The 18,806-nt window shown below is 46.8% G+C and overlaps 1 protein-coding gene across 7 annotated transcripts in view; it reads left to right on the top strand.

Moving 5' to 3' along the window:
- CRACD (capping protein inhibiting regulator of actin dynamics) overlaps window positions 1–18,806 on the top strand; it is a 274,661-nt gene that overhangs the window by 235,157 nt on the left and 20,698 nt on the right. For 5 of the 7 annotated variants that reach the window (XM_045990042.1, XM_045990059.1, XM_045990014.1 and 2 more), the window contains one exon: window positions 11,483–11,618. The exons of 1 other annotated variant lie outside the window; for it this stretch is intronic. In XM_045990042.1, coding sequence (XP_045845998.1) covers window positions 11,499–11,618 — 120 coding nt within the window. In that variant the 5' untranslated portion in view covers window positions 11,483–11,498. Of the gene's footprint in view, window positions 1–11,482; window positions 11,619–13,583; window positions 13,606–18,806 lie in introns of those variants that run through there. One more of the 7 variants, XM_045990051.1, reaches the window with a different exon arrangement.

The following is an 18,806-nucleotide window of genomic DNA, read 5'->3' as shown; positions in this document are numbered from 1 at the left end:
TCAAGCTTCCCATTCGCTCAGTGACCTACCCGTCTGGGACACTGACTACGGTATTAATCATTTACTCCTGCATTGAAAAAGTTCACTCACAATCTTACTGTGTGAAGCACTATGGGGGAAACAAAGGTAACAAATGTGATCCCGGCGCTCGTGCAGCTCCCGGACTGTGGTGGAGATAAGAGGACGCCATTATTGTTGGAATCAGCGTCTGTGTGGCGCTTTACAACATGCACAGCCCTTTTGTTTTCTGTCTTGTTTAAGGCATGATTATCGCAACCATACCATAAAACAGCAGGAGACACGTGCATCGGCCTTTCAGAGGAAGACAAGACTCCTTTCTTCCAGGAAGCAGGAGGGGCCGGTGGGGGCAATGAGATTTGAGCTAAGCTTAGAAGGATGAGTAGGGCCTGAACTGAGAGGTTGGCGCTGGGCAATCCATGGAGAGGAAGAGCCCAGAGAGGGTATTTGGGGAGTGGAGTGGTGTGTCTTTCAGGCTGCCTGAAGTAGGGTAACGCTTACGTGCGTGCTTGCACTATTCTCAGTGCTTTACGTATCGTAACTCGTTTAATCCTAACAGAAGTTTCGTGAGGTAGACCCTAATAGCCTCCCCACTTACAGATGGGGAAACTGAGACACGTAGAGATGTAGTGACTTTCCCAAGGCCACACAGCGGGTTAGTGGGAGAACGAGGTTTACGCAGCAGGCACACGGAGCCAGAGTCGTTGGGGGCCCTGCCATGCAGACTTTAAGTGCCACCAACCATTGCAGCTTCATCTGGGAAGATTTTAACAAAAGGGAACTGCTGGAAGTTTCTATGCTGGCAGATTAATGGCTCTACAGCTGATGCGGTGTTTGAGAGAAAGTGGGTTTGGAGGGATGCCTGGGTGACTCAGTTGGTTAAGCATCTGCCTTCAGCTCAGGTCATGATCCCAGGGTCCTGGGATGGAGTCCCACATCGGGCTCCTTGTTCAGCAGGGAGCCTGCTTCTCCCTCGGCCTGCTCTGCCTGTTCGGCCTGCAGCTCTCCATGCTTCTGCTCTGACAAATAAGTATATAAAATCTTAAAAAAAAAAAAAAAAAGTGGGATTAGATAGGACATCAGTTGGAGATCCTTTGGAGATGCCAGTCATATTCCCACAGACTGGAGGTAACACCAGGTCACAGTGACAGTCACATGCTCATTGGCTCTTCAGCTGCCTCAGGGATTGTCACTGCCTCGGAGCTCTCCCACACACGTCCTTGTCTGTGTTCAAGAACGGATCCTCGAGCGGCCGCTGTCCACCTTGGGATCGGGGTGAGGGAGCACCATGCCAGCAGCTTCCCTCCAGTGGCCCAGGAAAGCAAAAGCTCTTCATATCATACTTGCAGCAACTGTAGAATTCTGAAGTCATTTTAGAATTTAAAATAATAAAAATAAAAGCTTCTCCTGAGCAAAGGTTAAATGTGTGAACATGATATTGTTTTTGGCGCGGTTGCTAGCATAATCATCCAGTTCTGTGTGTTACAGCACGGTGGGACCACCCACTTAGACCTCAGCCGAGTTTTCTGAAATCTTCGATAACTTGAAGCCCAAAAATGGGCCCTTCAGAACACCCCGGTATTGGTCTGTGTGCTGCCAGAGCGCGCCCAAGAGTACTATAGTACTTATCCTGAAATAGCCTCTCGGAGCGTCTGCGTAGAATTATGAAGGCAGTCCGGCTGACTCTGGGTAAATAAAAGGGAAGGCGGTCGAGTTGGGGAGGAACAGCAATGAATCTTTCTTCCTCTCCTTCCAAACCCATAACAGCTTAGATCAGAGGGCTTAAATGTAAGAAGGTGTAGATAAAACAGGACCCCCTAAGCCACTCCAAGTCTGTTTAAGTGCTAATAATCAATAGTCAATTCTGTTAGAATAGACTCAACCTATTAGAAGGCTCTGGTCTCTAGCTAGTAGTCCTGTTCATGGTGTTTAAGCCTCCTGGGCTGTCTGGGGTCAGGATGGAACCCTAGGGGCTGCTGCTCTGTGACTCAGCACGATCAGCATTTAAAGCATCGCACCTCCAGATTTCCCAAGATTTTAGGCAAATGTCAAGAAATTTTCTCTTCTTTCTCCCTCTTCTCCTTCTCCTCTTTTTTTTTTTCATCTTTTTTCCTGTGAAGTCTCCACTCATCTTTACAGAGAGTGACTATTTAATTTGGGTAGAGGATATGAAAGTGATGTCAAATCTTTGGTGTGAAATGAGGATATAGGGCACACCTACTTACCTTTCAGCCATGTCTACACATAGAAGTCATGACGCTATATTTATACATTTTGAAAAATCTTGATTAATACCAGTGTCCAAGTGCATTTATTCACACTGGCCAAAAGGTAGGAACAAACGTTCAACCAGATGAATGGGCAGACAAAAGAAGACAGTATACATCTTGGAGAACATTATTCAGACTTAAAAGATGAAATCCTGACACGCGCTACATGGGTTAACCTTGAGAACCCTATGCTAAGTGAAATAAACCAGACACAAAAGGACAAATGTATGATTCCACTTGCATGAGGTGCCTGAAATAGTCAAATTCATAGATATAGAAAGGAGAATAATGGGGCACCAGGGTGGCTCAGTTGGTTAAGTGTCCGGCTCTTGATTTCAACTGAGGTCATGATCTCAGGGTCATGAGATCAAGCCCCACATTGGGCTGCATGCTGGACAACGGAGTCTGCTTAGATTCTCTCTCTCCCACTGTCCCCACCCCCGTCTTTCTCTCTTTCTCTCTCTCTCAAATAAATCTTTTTTAAAAATGAAAAAAAGAAAAGAAAAAAAAAAAAAAGAAAAGAAAGAAAGGAAGGAAGTTAGTGGTTACCAGGGGCTAGGAGAAGGGGAGATGGATACTTATTGTTGAATGGGGATAGTTTCAGTTTGGGATGATGAAAAGTTCTAGAGACAGATGCAGTGATCATTGTGAATGTACTTAATGCCACCGAACTGTACATTTAAAAATGGCTAAAATAACATTTTAAGTATATATTATAACAAAGTAGTCTCAGTCGATACTACACAAATACACAAAAATTCGCGGATGACGTGCCTGGGTGACTATCAGTTAAGCATCTGCTTTTTGCTCAGGTTGTGATCCTGGGGTCCTGCCATCAAGGCCCGTATTGGGCTCTCTGCTCAACAGGGAGCTGGCTTCTCTTTCCCCATCTGCCTTCTGCTCCTCCTGTTTGTGCTCTCTGTGTCAAATGAATAAACAAAAAATCTTTTTTTTTTTTTTTGAGATTGTATTTATTCATTTGACAAAGAGAGATACAGGGAGAGAGGGAACACAAGCAAGAGAAGTGGGAGATGGAGAAGCAGGCTTCCCGCCTAGCAGGGAGCCTGATGTGGGACTTGATCCCAAGACCCTGGAATCAGGACCTGAGCCAAAGACAGACACCGAGCCACCCAGGCGCCCTAAATAAAAACTCTTTAAAAAAAAAAAAATTCACGGGTGCTGGAATCTCATTTGGTTCACAGATTTGGTATTTAAGCAATAAAATCGGTTCACCTTCTTTTGTATAAGCTTTGCAGTCCTGGGTGAACTGGGAATCTTACTTTCTTGTCATATAGCATCTTTGTTCCCAAAGACATCCAAACTAACGAATTTCTAATGACAGACACTGAGTCAAACTAGAAAGCTCCGTCTGCTGTGACTCAGGAGCCTGAGTTCTGGTTTCAGTTCTGGCTTGGTCAAGTCTCTCGCTCACCTCCCTGGAGGTGACAGCTTCTGTTGTCCAAAAGGAATCCGGTCATGGACTCTGAAGTCACAGAACACCCCATGAGCAGTGACCGTGGGCTGGGCAAGGCCTGCCATCTGTTGCTGCGGACGGTGCCCTGGATTAGCGGCTCCCCCTCCAGCTGCTGGTTTCCGTGCAGAGACAGACCCACTGGAGCCGCGCAGAGCGGCAGCCCCAGCCTCCAAGCAGCAGGGTTGGAAGAGCCTTGGCCGGCAGCATGGAGTGCAGGCCCAAGTCAGTCTGGGAGCTCGGGATTTTTCGTCCTACCCATTGATTTCTGCTCTGTTTTCGAAGGCTTTCTGAATGGGAAAGGACAGATGCTGTTACTCATTGAGGTCTAACGCACTACGGCTTCCTCCTGACCTGGACCGGACCTCACATAAAATGATAACTGCACAGAGCCCGAGGGGTGATAGTAACAAAGAAACAGGAAAAAATGGGCGTTTTGTGGGAGACACTGATGACCTTGATTTCATTGATGTTGTGTTTGCAGACAGTGGGACAGCTGAGTAGCAGGGTGCACTGTGCAGCTGGACGTGTGGGGAGAGGAGAGGAGAGTAGGGGAGCCACACAGACCTTTGTAAAAGGCGATCATTGAAACCAGAGGAGGAGCCTCAGGCTCCTAATCACCATCTTTGCCTTTGAAAAGATAACGGTAGGAGTCATCAGAAGAGTGATAGGGAAGACCAAATCAGGGGTCTGTGGGAGAATTGGAGGCCTCTGATTAGATGTTTGAAATCTGAGCCTCTCTACCAATAACCAGTAACATCAGCAACAAAGCCAGGACAGAGATAGGGAAAGGAGAGTTATGACATCTCAGCCATGCTTTCTGCCCCTAGGGCCCCAGGAGCTTCTGTTGCCTGGACCTCCATGGCCAAAGGGACCATTTTTTCTGACCTCTGCAAGGCATGGCTGTGATTCTTCCCTAAACTACTGAAGACTTTTCCTCAGAGACCAGTGTTGTTACAAATTTCCCAAGTGGGCCTCTTTTTCTTTCCTTCTGGAGTTTGTTTTTACTACAGGTGCTTTGCATTTGACTTTAGATGATCCTGTTTAAATTTTAAAGGACTGTTAAATGTATTAACAATCCTTCATTTAGAAGTTCAAAATCTGGGGGATTTTAGAGGTCCTTATCCATCTCTTCTCATGATCAAGAGGCTGCTCTGTGTTCTTGGCATGGGAAGAGAAGGTTCCCACACAGCTAAGTGGCTTTTTTTTTTTTCCTTTTGAGAACATAAAGCCTGAGGGAAAGTTGCCTCTTTGAGGCTCTGAGGCCTTGCCTCTAAGTTCACGCATAATAAAAGGAAGGGGGAGGATTGGCCTGATTCTCATTCAATTGTGAAAAATCTTTAAATGTCAAGAATAAAGAAGTCCAGATGAACTCTGCTAAGGTACAGTTTGTGTTAGGTTGCCCCTCCACCTCCCAATCATGTAATTTCTAGTTCCCAGCTGTTAAGGACAATGATTCCACCAAACTCTTTGTTCCTAAGAACCGAGTTTCAAGCTGAGATCTCCACACGCTGCCTATTCAGTTGAATTCCAGCCCTGTCTCAAATTCCGGAACTCTGGGCAGTGTTTTCACCTACTCTTTGTCACGGCTTCTCCTTCACAGAAAAGGAAATAGTCTACGTTGTAGAGTTGTTTGGAACCGGAGCTGGTAGCCATGATCACCAAATATTCAAGATTACTCAAATTGCCAAGGATTTAGTGTTAACTTACATGATGTAAACTGAAATATTTAGAAGAGAATGTTCATTCATATAACCAATAAACCGGTTACCATTCTCCTCCACTGTTCCTTCTCAGAGATTGAAAACAGGACAAAAACTAGATCTAAAAAGAAAAAGATAGAAATGTTTTTGGTTTGAAAAGTAATCCTCTTAAGAGCAATAGCCATATAAATAAGTAGGTTCTGACAATTATAGAAACCCCATAAGTATCAAAAAGTTATTTAATCACTTCTACTTCCGGCTGTGATGAAGTAGCTTAAAGCAATCAGTGCTCCCACCACAAACAAGTAGAAATGCAGAGAGAATATTTAAACAAAGACATCTGTTTGAAGGCATCTGATTGCTGCTCATGCACCAGACTTGAACAATGAGATACTGGAGAGAAGGGAAGCCCACTGAGTTGAGCCCAACTTTCTGAACATTGTTTCTCCTCTGTGGGCATTAAGTGACTCCTGGTGGAGTGCAAGAGACCAAAAAGCCTGAGAGTGGCTGCCAAGAGGGGGAGAAGGCAGCAGAACTAGAGGTAATCTCCTGGAGCCTGGAATACAAAAACTGGAGTTTGTGGCTGCCGAGATAGCCAGGACTTGAAGGACTGAAATCCCCAAGAGAAGAGAAACTCAGAAGAATGAATCTAAATCTAGGTGACAGTTTTCGTTTTTGGTTTGTTTTTTTTTTTAAAGATTTTATTTATTCATTTGACATACAGAGATCACAAGTAGGCAAAGAGGTAGGCAGAGAGAGAGAGAGAGAAACAGGCTCCCCACCGAGCCAAGAGCCCCACGTGGGGCTCGATCCCAGGACCCTGGAATCACAACCCAAGCTGAAGGCAGAGGCTTAACCCACTGAGCCACCCAGGCGCCCCGACAGTTTTCCTTTTGATGAATTTGTTGATAAAGCTGCACCAGGATAGAGGCTGAAAGGCAACACAGTTTTTGACCGTGTGTGATGTTAGAAAGATGAAAATTGGGGTTTGGGGCCTACCAAGGAGGGGGATCTTAGGAAGCAACCCAGGCTGTCAGTTGAGACAACAGGAGGCCTTAGCCTAGGTATGAGGACAAAGCAGAGGTAGTCTGAGCCTTACCAAGATTGCTAACCAGCCATGGTCAGTTCAGTCCCTAATTGAATTGAGGTGATCCTCTCTACCACTGACGTCTGAAGGATTGGGTGAGTCCTCATTGGAAGGAGACAACCCAGCCTCTACCATGTTTTATTCTTGATACTTAGACTTCAATCAAAAAATTATCAGGCAGTTGAGAAACAAACTATGAGAAAAACAGAATAATAGAAGTAGACCCAAAGATGATATAAAGATATTGAGTTTTAGTATTTCAATAATTGTGATTAATACATTCAATAAAATAGTTGACAAGATAGAGAATTTCACCAGAGAACTGGAATCTATTAAAAAGAATCAAATGGAAATTCTAGATATGAAAAACAGTACTGAAATTAAGTGCTCAATGGATAGTTGTTTTAGTTTTAGTTATTTTATTTTATTTATTTATTTGACAGATGGCAAGAGAGGGACTACAAGCAGGGGGACAGGGATAAGCAGGTTTCCTGCTGCAGGGAGCCCAATCAGGACTTGATCCCAGGACTCTGGGACCATGACTTGAGCCAAAGGCAGACACTTAACTGACTGAGCCACCCAGGCACCCCTCAATAGATACGTTTTAACAGCAGACTAGATATAACTAAAGAGAGAATTAATGAGCTGAAATCTAGGTCAGTAGAAAAATCCATACTAAGGGACACCTGAATGGCTCAGTCAGTGAGCACCTGCCTTCAGCTCAGGTCATGATCATAGGGTCCAGTCCCATATCTGGCTCCTTGCTCAGTGGGGAGCCTGCTTCTCCCTTTGCCTGCCATTCCCCCTGTTGTGCAGTCTCGCTCTCTCTCTCTCTCTGACAAATGAATAAATAAAATCTTTTTTAAAAAAAAAAAGAAAAAGTCCATACTAAATCATATTGAGTGAAAAGAATTGACAGGTATGGGAAACAGCATAAGGCATTCAAACATCGGAGAATCAGAGGGGAAATAAAGGAAAAAGGGGGTAGAAGCAATATTTGAAGGCCAAGGATTTTCCAGAATTGATGAAAGCCACAAGTAACAGGTTTAGGAAGTATTATGTATGTATTATAAATAGATAAAGTAGAGGAAATTCACAGTGACCACGAGAGAGTAAAACTGCTGTAAACCAAGGCAAAGACAAAAATCTTAATATCAGCTATAAATAAAAGATAATAGATTGCCTGTCTTTTCGAAGAAGCAGTGATATAACCTACAAAAAATTATAGGTTACGGCATAACTTAATGGTAAAATATTGAATGCATTTTTGCTTAGTTCCAGAACATGACATATCTACCATCATGACTTCTGTTCAACTTTGTGAAGTTCCTAGATAATGCAGTATGACAAAAGAGAACGGGAGGGAAGAAAGAAGGAAGAAAGGATGGATTTAAAATAAACAAAACTGCCTTTGGTCACAGGCAACCTGTTTGTATACATAGAAAGTCCAAAAGAATCAAGTCATATTATTGTAATTAATAAATTTAGCTAAGCCTAGTTTTAAGAACAGTATGCAAAGATCAATTATAATTTAATATTCCACCAATAAATAATTAGAAAATAAAAATTTTAGGCTATACCATTTGCAATCAGTTCAGAAACCTCAAACAAGTAGGAATAAGTCTATCAAAATGTGTACAAAGCCTCTACACACAACACTACAAAACATTGAGAGAAAGTAAGTGGGAGCTGAACAAATAAGGGTATCTGATGCTCATGGACTAAATCAAGAATTATAACGATGTTAGTTATCCCAAAATTTATCTGTAGGCTTAATGCCATCACAAAAGCAATTCTTGGGGTGCTTGGGTCATGGTCTCAGGGTCCTGGGATTGAGCCCCACATCGGGCTCTCTGCTCAGCAGGGAGCTTGCTTCCCCCTCTCTCTCTGCCTGCTGCTCTGCCTACTTGTGATCTCTCTTTCTGTGTCAAATAAATAAATAAAATCTTAAAAAAAAAAAAAGGCAACTCTAGGAGTGTGTTCAAGTGTGGATATGTACATGAATTTACACAGAAATGCAGAGATAAGAATAGCCATCTTGACAAAACAAAAAAAAATCAAAGCTGGAGAAGTTAAACTACTAGATACAAAGACTCATTAAAAAGTTGTAATGAGGGGCACCTGGGTGGCTCAGTGGGTTAAAGCCTTTACTTTCAGCTCAGGTCATGGTCCCAGGGTCCTGGGATCAAGCCCTGCATTGGGCTCTCTGCTCAGCCTGCTTCCCTCTCTCTCTGCCTGCCTCTCTGCCTACTTGTGATCTCTGTCTGTCAAATAAATAAAATCTTTTTTAAGAAAAAAAAAAAAGGTTGTAATGATGGGGTGCCTGGATGTCTCAGTTGTTAAGCATCTCCCTTCGGCTCAGGTCATGATCTCAGGATCCTGGGATCAAGGCCAGCATGGGGTTGCGTGTTCGTGGGAAGCCTGCTTCTCCCTCTCCCATTCCTACTACTTGTGTTCCCTCTCTCACTGTGTCTCTCTGTCAAATAAATAAATAAAATCTTTTTTTAAAAAAGCTGTAGTAATTAAGACAGTGTGGGATTATTGCTGTAAAAATAGACAAGTAGACCAATGGAAACGAGGCGAGAAACAGATCCACATCACTTCACTCATTGCGAGTCACCCGCTGTCTTCAAGCCTTAGTCTCCTCTTCTGTAAGTAGGCTTCATACTAGTGCCTACCACATACAGTTTAAATATTATATATTGGGGCGCCTGGATGGCTCAGTGGGTTGGGCCTCTGCCTTCGGCTCGGGTCATGATCTCAGGGTCCTGGGATCGAGCCCCACGTTGGGCTCTTTGCTCGGCAGGGAGCCTGCTTCTCCCCTACGCCTGCCTCTCTGCCTACTTGTGATCTATGTCAAGTGAATGAATAAAATCTTTAAAAAAATTTTTTTAAATATTATATATCAAAAGGATTAAGATATTATACTAAAGAGGTTAGCACAAACGCCAGGGACACAGCAAGTGTCTGATAAAATCTAGCCCGTACTAATATTGCCATTGTGGGTGCCACTATTGTAATTACCACTACTGCTATCGTTACCGTTCATTTTCTGTTTTTCAGTATGATTATCTGGAAGTGGGGAATGGGTGGACATTCAGTTGGCAGCAAGGAACATTTGGGGCAACACAAAGAGTAGGATAAAGAGTAGGATAGGAGAGTGTCGGTTCTTAGCCTACCTGGAAAAAGAATAGGATCAGGGAGATAAAGTTCATGATTCAGTCAAGGTTGCCTTAGAAACTGGAATGGGATTTAGCTTAGCACCAGGGCCATGTGGCTGGCCAGAGTCTCTGAAGACAGATGAGATCTTTAAGAGATTCTTTTCATATTCATACCCTAGACGGTGCCTCCTGTTTCATAAAGTGGGTCGCTGCTCTAGAGGGTCTGGTGTTCGAGCTGTTCAGCATCTCTAATCCAGGTCCAGCCCACATGGCATTTGCTTCCCGCCTTCCTCTCCCACTGGCGTCCCCCTCCCCTCACTCAAGGGAAGACTAACACCTATTTTGCTGCTTTAAAACACTTCAGCTGGCTGGGAGAGGGATCGTAGTCTGCAGCTCTGAGTTCATTTTCTCACTCTACTGCTTCTTTGCGGATGACTTTAGATACGGGTATTTCCCCCCCGAGTTTCATCTGCAACAAGGCGTTGCGGTTGAAATGACAAAAGTAATACTCCAGCACAGCTTTTCATCAGGGTGGGGTTGGTGGCGGCGCTTACTGTCATTGACAAAGGTCGCGCAGCCTGGAGGCTCGCATCCAAGCCTTTGGTTTCTCAACCTCATAGACTTTGTCACCTTGCTGCCTCGAATTTGGCCCACTGGAAGGCAGGATTTGGTACTAGGCTTCCCAACCCTGGCTGGATTTGGTCAGGACCCCGCCTGCTGCGTGTCTGTAATTCGGTTTAGAAGCCCCAGCTGCAGGCGCCCCTCCCCCAGGGCTGGCACTGGGTCACTGATAAAAGCTCCAGGTGGGACCCGCTTCTAAGGAGGGAAGCAGGGGAAGCCCCTTCTCACCCCTGGAGCCTGTCCGCGCACCCAGCATCATGGAAATGCACCCGCCCCGCCTTCCAGAGAGTGTGTGGTTCCGCCCCCCCTGGGGAGCAGCCTTCCCAGAGTGCAGTTATGTCCGAGACCCGGCGAGGAACAGGGGCTTCTGCCGCTTGTCTTCCTGCAGCTCAGCCCAGGTGGAAGCCTGGACGCCATGAAGTGCACCCGTTCAGCTGAAACGTGTTTACGGCTGGGTACCTACCGCTTCCGAGCCGCTGGCTGGGCACGAAGCCCACCCGATTGCCCCCACACTTGTTTCTCTTAAAGAGTCCAGCCCCAGAGACGATACCTGTAGGCCCTCTCAGCAATTCTCGGCCTTGTCAAGTCTCTGTCTTAGATGCATGGATCTTTCTAACAATCTGATTGTCATCTGAAGGAGAAAATCTCTTGCGCCTAACCTGTAGATCTGCATGTGATTTCGAAAGTGCTGGTTGACAGGCTTTCTGGGGGAAAACGGAGAGCGGCAGCTCGTCAGGCTTGTCAGGACGTGGGCTCCTCCAGTTCCAATTCCCGCCAGGCCTCGGGTACCAGGTCCTCTACAAGTCAAGAGCTGTCTTTGAGTTCTGTCCTGGAGCGGTTCGAAAACCCTGTGTTGGGGACAAGCTCCCGTATTTATTTATTTGACAGTCAGAAATCACAAGTAGGCAGAGAGGCAGGCAGAGAGAGGAAGGGAAGCAGGCTCCCCTGAGAAAGCTCCCGTATTTCTGAGAGACCCTTTCTCCTCCCAGCGACTTGGCTGACCCCTTGCAGAAAAGGACACAACGCTGGAAGTGCTTTCTGAGGGAGACAGGGGTTGTGGGGGCGTCCCCTTAGTCAGGAGGAACAGGAAACTGAATTGCCAAAAGAAATATTATCATCCTAATAAATGAAGCACATGATTTGCATTCCAGGTCCTTCAACTATTCTATGGGAACCCGGGCATTTTCCCATGACAGTATTTTTATCCCTGATGGGGGAGCAGAAAGTGAGCAGACAGTTCAAGCAATGTCACAGGACAACATCCTGGGCAAAGTCAAAACTCTTCAGGTAAGACAGCTTGAGATTGGAAAGTCAGATCCACAGGAGGGGGCCCGGCGATGGTGGGAAGCGGGAAAGTCCTGCGAGTGGCCTCGAGGAAGGGATTGGGAGAGCCAGGGGAGCTCCTGGTGAGAATTTCTGCTCTCTCAACCCTGCCTCTGTTCTCTGGAAGCCTCCTGTCCCCTGTGAGAGATACACCGTCACCATTGTACCCACTTACCTAACAACCCCACTCCTGTTCTGTTGAGCTGATCCCTCATTTTTAACTGCATGTCATGAGGACAGGTACCCAAGAGAAGCTTCAGGACTTGGCGGGGCGGTGGGGTGGGGGGAGGGTTGGGAAAGTAACCATTGAATGTCGCCCATAATCCCTAAGCACAGGGTTGACTGTGAGCTGAGGGCACGCACAGCACGTCCCCTACTTGGACAGTGAAGGGGGAGCACTATTATTTGCTGTATTTGTAAATCTGGCTTCCCCTGAGCCACCCTGTCTTGGAGGAATGCCAGGAAGCTCTTAAACCTCCCTCCTGCTCGTGCTGCAGCGTCAGGCCGTTTTCCTCTATAAAACTGATGCAGGTAGGAACTCCTTCATAATGAAAGTTTAATAAAATAATTATTCACTAAATGTGATTGAGATCATGGGAAGTCCAGGGAAAGCAAGAGGAGCAGAGACACCTGGGATTCGACCACGTAGGTTTGCTCCATAGCCTGGTAGGATTCACTCACCCGACAGAAGTGCCCAAGCAAGCACTTCTCTGAGATGGGAAGGCTTGGAGGCGATCCAAATTATGAACAGGGGACTCTGGTTTGCTGATTCCCATCTGTCTGTAAGTCTACAATAACGAACGTATAAATGAATGAAGGGCGGGGCGGGGGAACAGCTGGCTTGAGTAGCTGCTGATACTCAAAGGAAATTTTCTATTTTCTTGAAATGTTCTTGTTTCTACTGAACATTGGCTATGCATTTTGGGGTCTGTGTTTGGTTACATCTCAGCTGAATATAGCATATGGCAGGAGGGGAAATAGCTAACACCCAGAACCACACCCGAGCTTGCCTGGATCTTTATACCTGCTGCCAGCCACGGCCCAGGGCCACCGTCCTGCCCTGAGCGCTGACGCAGGCCCTTCCGTCAGGTTCCAGCATGTCCTGACCAGATTCTGCTCTCAGTTCTTGCTGGCTGTGCTGCTCCATGTGTACAGACTCAGAAGCAAGCTGTCTCTTCTCCTAGGCTGGAGAAGAGGAAGGGTGGTGACTGCCAAAGAAAACCCTCCCCACATCACCTTTCCTCCGTGCAGTATTTTGGGTCCTGGGCTATTATTAAGAAGTTCTGAACCCCGGGCTCATAATAGGCCCTTTCCAAGAGGAGTGACTTCTAGAGTTAAGTCCACGAAACAGCTGTATTTCATAAGGGCTTTCGAGGAGTTCTTTAAAAATTAGCTAATAATGTGTTGTCTTAAACGATGTCTGGGCTAACGTCACACCGCATGCCACTGCCCCTCCAGGAAGTGGATTTGGACTTGGGGAAAACATGTAACTCTGCACTGTTGAAACTCAGTAAGAATGCGTGAGTGCCTGCCCCAGTTCACGCTGCAGGGCCCAAGTTTAAAGGATCGGATCTTACAGTTAAAATGTAAAACAACCAAAAAAAATTTGTTTTAATAAATGAATAAATGAAATGTAAAACAACCAACTTCCCTGAAGCAGCAGTTCTATTAACAACAGAAAGGAAAATGTGAGGAAAGTGCTCTCCTTCGGGCAATACCTACTCACCCGAAATCTGCCTGATTTCGCTTCTGCTGTAGTATGACTTCACAAGCTTCTTTACTGCTCTCTAGTTCTACTTTTTTTTACAAATAAAGAGGCTTTGCTCTTTGAGGAGGGAAATGGGGACCATTATCAGAGAAAATGTGATTTTTGGAGTGACATTAAGATATGACTGTATCACCCCCAAAAGACTGTGCTTTATTTTTCAGTCGACTAAGCAGTATGTTCCTGGTAAGTCATAGAAACAGTAGTTAACTTTATTCATACTTGCATGAATGCTTTGCATTTTTCCATGACAACGTTATGCTGGTATTGATGCTCAGTAAGCAGCATAAACGACCGCCCCCTCGTAGACTCCAGCATGGAATGAGGGTGTTAGTTATGTCAGAGGCATGTATGTTTTTTATGTCTGAAATCGTGTTTGTGTATGTACGTATGTTTATTAAAAACAGAAAAGTAATGGATACCTATTTGACAGTAGATGTCCTGGCAGGCTGATTAGTCACTATTAAGACATTCTTTTGAAATGAGATTTCTATCGTGATACCATTGGGGGTGGGGTGGGGAGCCATTTTTCTCCGGCCTGAGAAACTTCCCAGTCCTGGGAACCCCCCAGAAAGGTGCTCATACTGACTGTGTTGGGAAAGGGCGCCCTCTAGTGTCCACACGTGGTCATCCCAGCTCTGCCGGCTGGCCCCGGCGCGGGGGTGGTCTGTAACCTCTCTACTGAGGGCAGAATGACTGAAAGCCTGCATTTTCTGAATCAAGTGAATCTATCACCTGCCAAAATTTCTGTCACAAATGATTAAAACTTTACAAGGAAAATGATTCTTTTTTTCCCCGAGTATAAAAATACTACATGTTTGTAGGGAGAACAAATTCTAATATATAGGACAGTTGTAGGGGTCAGACCAACAGTGATGCCCTTTTTGAAGATCCTACACGTAACAGTCAGCTGTCCCATGGCCAGTGGGTGAAATAGAAAGTCTGTGCCAGGCCTCCCCCACCACCTGGCTGTGAGGCTTCCAGGGAAGTCATTGAACCTCTCTGACCCTCACTGTCCCCATCTGAAAAATAAGGGGGTAAATATGATGGATGATCTGGGCCCTCCAGTTCTCAAAGTCTGCCATCTGTACGGAACCGCTGCTCCCCTGCGGTAGCACGGAGCGTTTTGGGAAGCTTCGCACTTGGTTGCATCTGGACTGCAGTGACCTTGATGTTCCTTCCAGCCGCCCAGATCACAGACCAGGAAGGTGCCTGCTTAGATCAGATCAGACCCAGGCTATGAAGTGGGTAACAAGTGACGATAAAACTCAGGCAGGAACATCGGAGTCTAAGCCTGCAGGTGATTTCTAGAATTATACCACACCTTTGTCAGAAGATGCTAGCTCTACTAGACCACGGACTACTTAGCCCAGGAGGGAGAGCCTCCGTCTTCAGTAGCTACTGGCTCCCGCGGAGCTGGATTTCACTTAAAAATGCCCAAGTGTCATATGTTGGAGGTTTTTGACACTTCATGCAGCTGTCAAGGACACAAAGAATAGATACCCACTCTTAGCCACTTCTGCATAGAGCAGATGTCTCTAAATCTATATACTTTTTCTTTTGCCTCTCTTTCAGAATTCATTTTCACTACGGGTGTAATTGTAGTTCACTCAAGAAGACAGAAACTTTATTTTTCTTCTGCTTTGTTCTCGCAGACACAGTGTAAAGGATGGCCGCGAGCAGTCTGGGGGAATCTAAATCCGGGCTGTGCGAGAGCTGCCGAATACCATGTGCTTGGAGTTCCCACACCATAGGAGATAGCCTCATAAATATGCATGTGCATTCCTATAACATCACTCTCTGGCATTCCATGTTACAACAAAACGGCCCAGTTTGAATGAATAAAATATAGTCCCTTTTAGCTCACATTCCAGGCCTCACAGTAACCCCATTCACAGCCGCAGGCGGCATGGCCCGTCAGTGTAGGCGCAATGCCCTCTCCCCCTCCGGCTGTCCTTGCAGTGTACATGTAGGGTCCCTGGGTAGGAGAGAAGGTGGAGGGAGTGGTCCTAGGTTACCAGGGCAGGCTCCATCCCGACAGTCTGGTTGTCAGGGACTGCTTCTATCAGAGTTCCTCTCGTGACAATGCCTGAGTAGCGGACAGAACGGAAGTCACAGAAAAGTCCCACTGAGCCCTACATTCAAGTCACATGACACCCGAGATTGCCAAATAGGTTTCAGCAGCCACATTCTAATTGTCAGTAAGTCACACAGTGTCTCGACAGCCCTATTGCTTTGAGTCGGCTGCAAGGAAGCATTTGGAGCAGGAACCCCAGGGGAGGGAAAACGTGCAGGTGCGGGAGCCTCGCGCCTTGCAGACCTGAGGGTCAGTCACGATGGCCCTGAACCCTCAGTTCCACCCTGGCCTGGTTCTGAGGTCTCCTCCCCGACAGCTGCAGGTGTGCGTCTGGGAAGACAGTCCTTCGTCTGGACAGAGAGGCAGCAGCCTGATCCCTGAAAGCAGCCAGTATTTCTTGGATGACCGGGGGCCTCCCCTCCTCCATCCCCCTAAGCTCGCAGCCACCAGCCTGAATTTATTTTTTCTAGAGGGATTTTAAATCAGCGGCTTCACAGAAATGCATGTTGTTGTTCTCAAAGCATTGTGTTTCTTTGGCCAGGATGCACGTCTCTGTGACATCAGTCATTCCTTCGAGTCACGTTCTCATTCCCGCCCTCCACCTCTTCCTCCCCCGCCCCCCCCGTCTCCCACCCCTAGCTAGGTACTTGCTGCCAGGCCCACACCCCACACCCCACACCCCCACACCCTCCTCTCGGCTCACCTCTTTGATTTCATGCTCCATTTCAGTTCTTAGGACCACCGTCTCCACTTCCAGCTTCGTCCCGCGTGCCTTATTCCTCCTGTTCTTATCCCATCGGCTTCCGCTTTCCATTCTCGCGTAGCTCTTCCATTGCTGGCCCCGACAGCCATCCCATCTTGGGAGCTTATTTCCATCTAGGCTGCGACTACATTCTGTCATACGCTTCTTTGTGTCTTAAGCATCAGGGTGGACCAACATAAGTATTTTAAAAGGTGCCCTCATGGAGAAGAATTTCAGCATTTTCATTCTCTTTTTGTGATGGTGGCAAAACCCCCTAACGGAATGGCACTGACTGTTAGGCCAAGTTCTCCTGGGAAGCTCGTTAAAGAACTATTCTTTCTATTGTAACTAGAGGAAAAAGCCTCATCTTAGTCGTTCCGGAGCATGGAGACATGGCAGACCCTGACAACAGGACGTCTAAGTTTGCGGGGGTTAACACACTTTCCAGGGCTCGGCCAACACTCCTAGAGCAGGGATAACTGGTAAACATAAGGCTGGGCTGGAAGTCCCCGAGGGAATTCCTGCTAGGGCTTCCACTAGGATACAGGAACCGTTCGACCCCCTCTCCCCCAGGTCAGCCGACTTGGACGGGCCCGTGACTTTGTTACACCGTGTCCTCTTGTCTAACTCCATCGGCTGCTCTAACCGTGCCTGCTTCTTGATCTGCTTAGGGTAGATACTAACTGCCGCTTCCTGCTAAATGGTTTTGAGAAGACACCCTTTCTCAGCCTTCTCCTCCCCATATCCCTTTCAGGCTGCTCAAGCTGTACTTCACTGGCTGATCTCGGGGCTTTTGATGTGTGCTCCTTCCCAGGGGAGGCAGGCTCAGGCTGAAATAGCAGCAGATCAAATACAAGTCCTCTGTCTTTCTGTGCTCCTGACTTGGCATGCTGGGGTGCCCTGGGTGCGGGGAGGGGAGTCTTGGGCTCATCTCTTCCGTGTCTCTGCAGTCTCACTGTCTACCATGCAAGGCCGGGGGGAAGCTGGGAATGAGTGGGTGGACGGAGTACCCATGAGTTCAGAAGGGGCATCTCCCTCAAGGGAGTCCCCTGCCAGGGAAATTGGGCACGGTGTTACGAACGCAGCAGCATCTCTCTGTCTGCCCCTAGAGGAAGAAAGTGGCACAATGTGAAATTCGTGGGAACCTGTGGAATGCAGAGCAAATAACACTGACTATGGTTTTAGGAGACTTGGATTCAAATCCCTTCGTGGCCATTCTTTCCATAAGCTTGGGCCAGTCACCTCTCCCCACTGGACCTCTGACATTTTTTTATAAAATGAGGGGGTTGGACTATGTGATTGCTAAAGACCCCTGTGGTTCAGTGGGATTAAGTATTAGCCAGATTAAAGATAAATATCAGATAATGCATTCCCATTCTTTCTTTTTCTTTTTTTTTTTTTTTTTTTTTGAGGCACAAAAGGACTACGAAGCTGGAGTCCCTAGGTCTAGAGCAGTAGCTCTCAGGCACAGCACTCTTATCCCCCCAGCGGACATCCAGCAACTGCCGGGGACATTGCTGGTTGTCTGGACAGGGAAGGAATTGCTGCTGGCATCTGGTGCCCAGGGGCCCGGGTGCTGCTGCTGAGTTGTTACAGTGCACAGGACAGCTCCCCACAGCAGAGAGCGATGTGGCGGGACACGTCCGGAGTGCTGAGCTTGAGAACCTGCTGTAGACGCTGGCACGGGTTTGCGCAGCATAATTAATTCAGCAGTCCTTCAGGTGGCCGCGGCGTACCCTTCCTCCTTCCTGAATGTTCGTTTTCTCTGCCACAGCCCATTAAATATTTCACCCTTTAATATTATATTTATACATTTTTTTCTTCAGATAATATATTTCTTTTTCTGATCTGGCTTTTCTCTAATTCTAAACACTATTGATCTTCCTACTCTCTCTCCCGTTTCCCCCCCACACACCCTTCCAGCTACCTGCCACGGAGCCTGCATCCGTCTTTGGCCCTTTCCTTCTGCCTCCTTCTCTGTCCCTTTCCCACTGGGCTCCTTCGGCCCCACAGTTCACACTGCCAAACTGCAGCAGGGCAAAGAGAAGTCGAGCGGCAGGACAGGATCGTTCTGTGTCGTCCGTGATGTCTGCACTGATCATGGAAAGACTTGCCGGCATTGGGGCCCCCTTCACCTCGGTGCCCCTGTGAGCAGAACGTGGTGTTCGAGTGAGGGCTGGTGAGGAAGGTGGTTAAAACATATTCAGGGAGAAGCTGGAGGGCTCCCCTGTTACAGCAACCACGAGGATCTAGATTTTCCCCAGTGGTTCCTGCATTTCATGTAACTATTTTCTGTACCATTTTTATGAGACTTTTTAATAAATACATTTATAGGGCTAACCAAAAAGTTTTTGTCATAATATGTATTCCCACTTTTGGTTTGAAAATACGGTCTCTGCGCCCCCTGGATAGTGGTGGCATCTCTGGGAAAGAGGTGGCTGGATGAAAAAGCTCATGGCTGGAAGGTGGGAAAGGAAAAGAAGCTGGAAAACGAATCCACTTATCCCAGAACTGCATCGTGGCTCACTGGCATGGTATTTAGTCTAGAAACGTGCACGGAACGTGCCC

Source organism: Meles meles, chromosome 2 (genome assembly GCF_922984935.1).
Source record: "Meles meles chromosome 2, mMelMel3.1 paternal haplotype, whole genome shotgun sequence".
Classification (NCBI taxonomy): domain Eukaryota; kingdom Metazoa; phylum Chordata; class Mammalia; order Carnivora; family Mustelidae; genus Meles; species Meles meles.
This window is presented reverse-complemented; position numbering and strand designations above follow the sequence as displayed.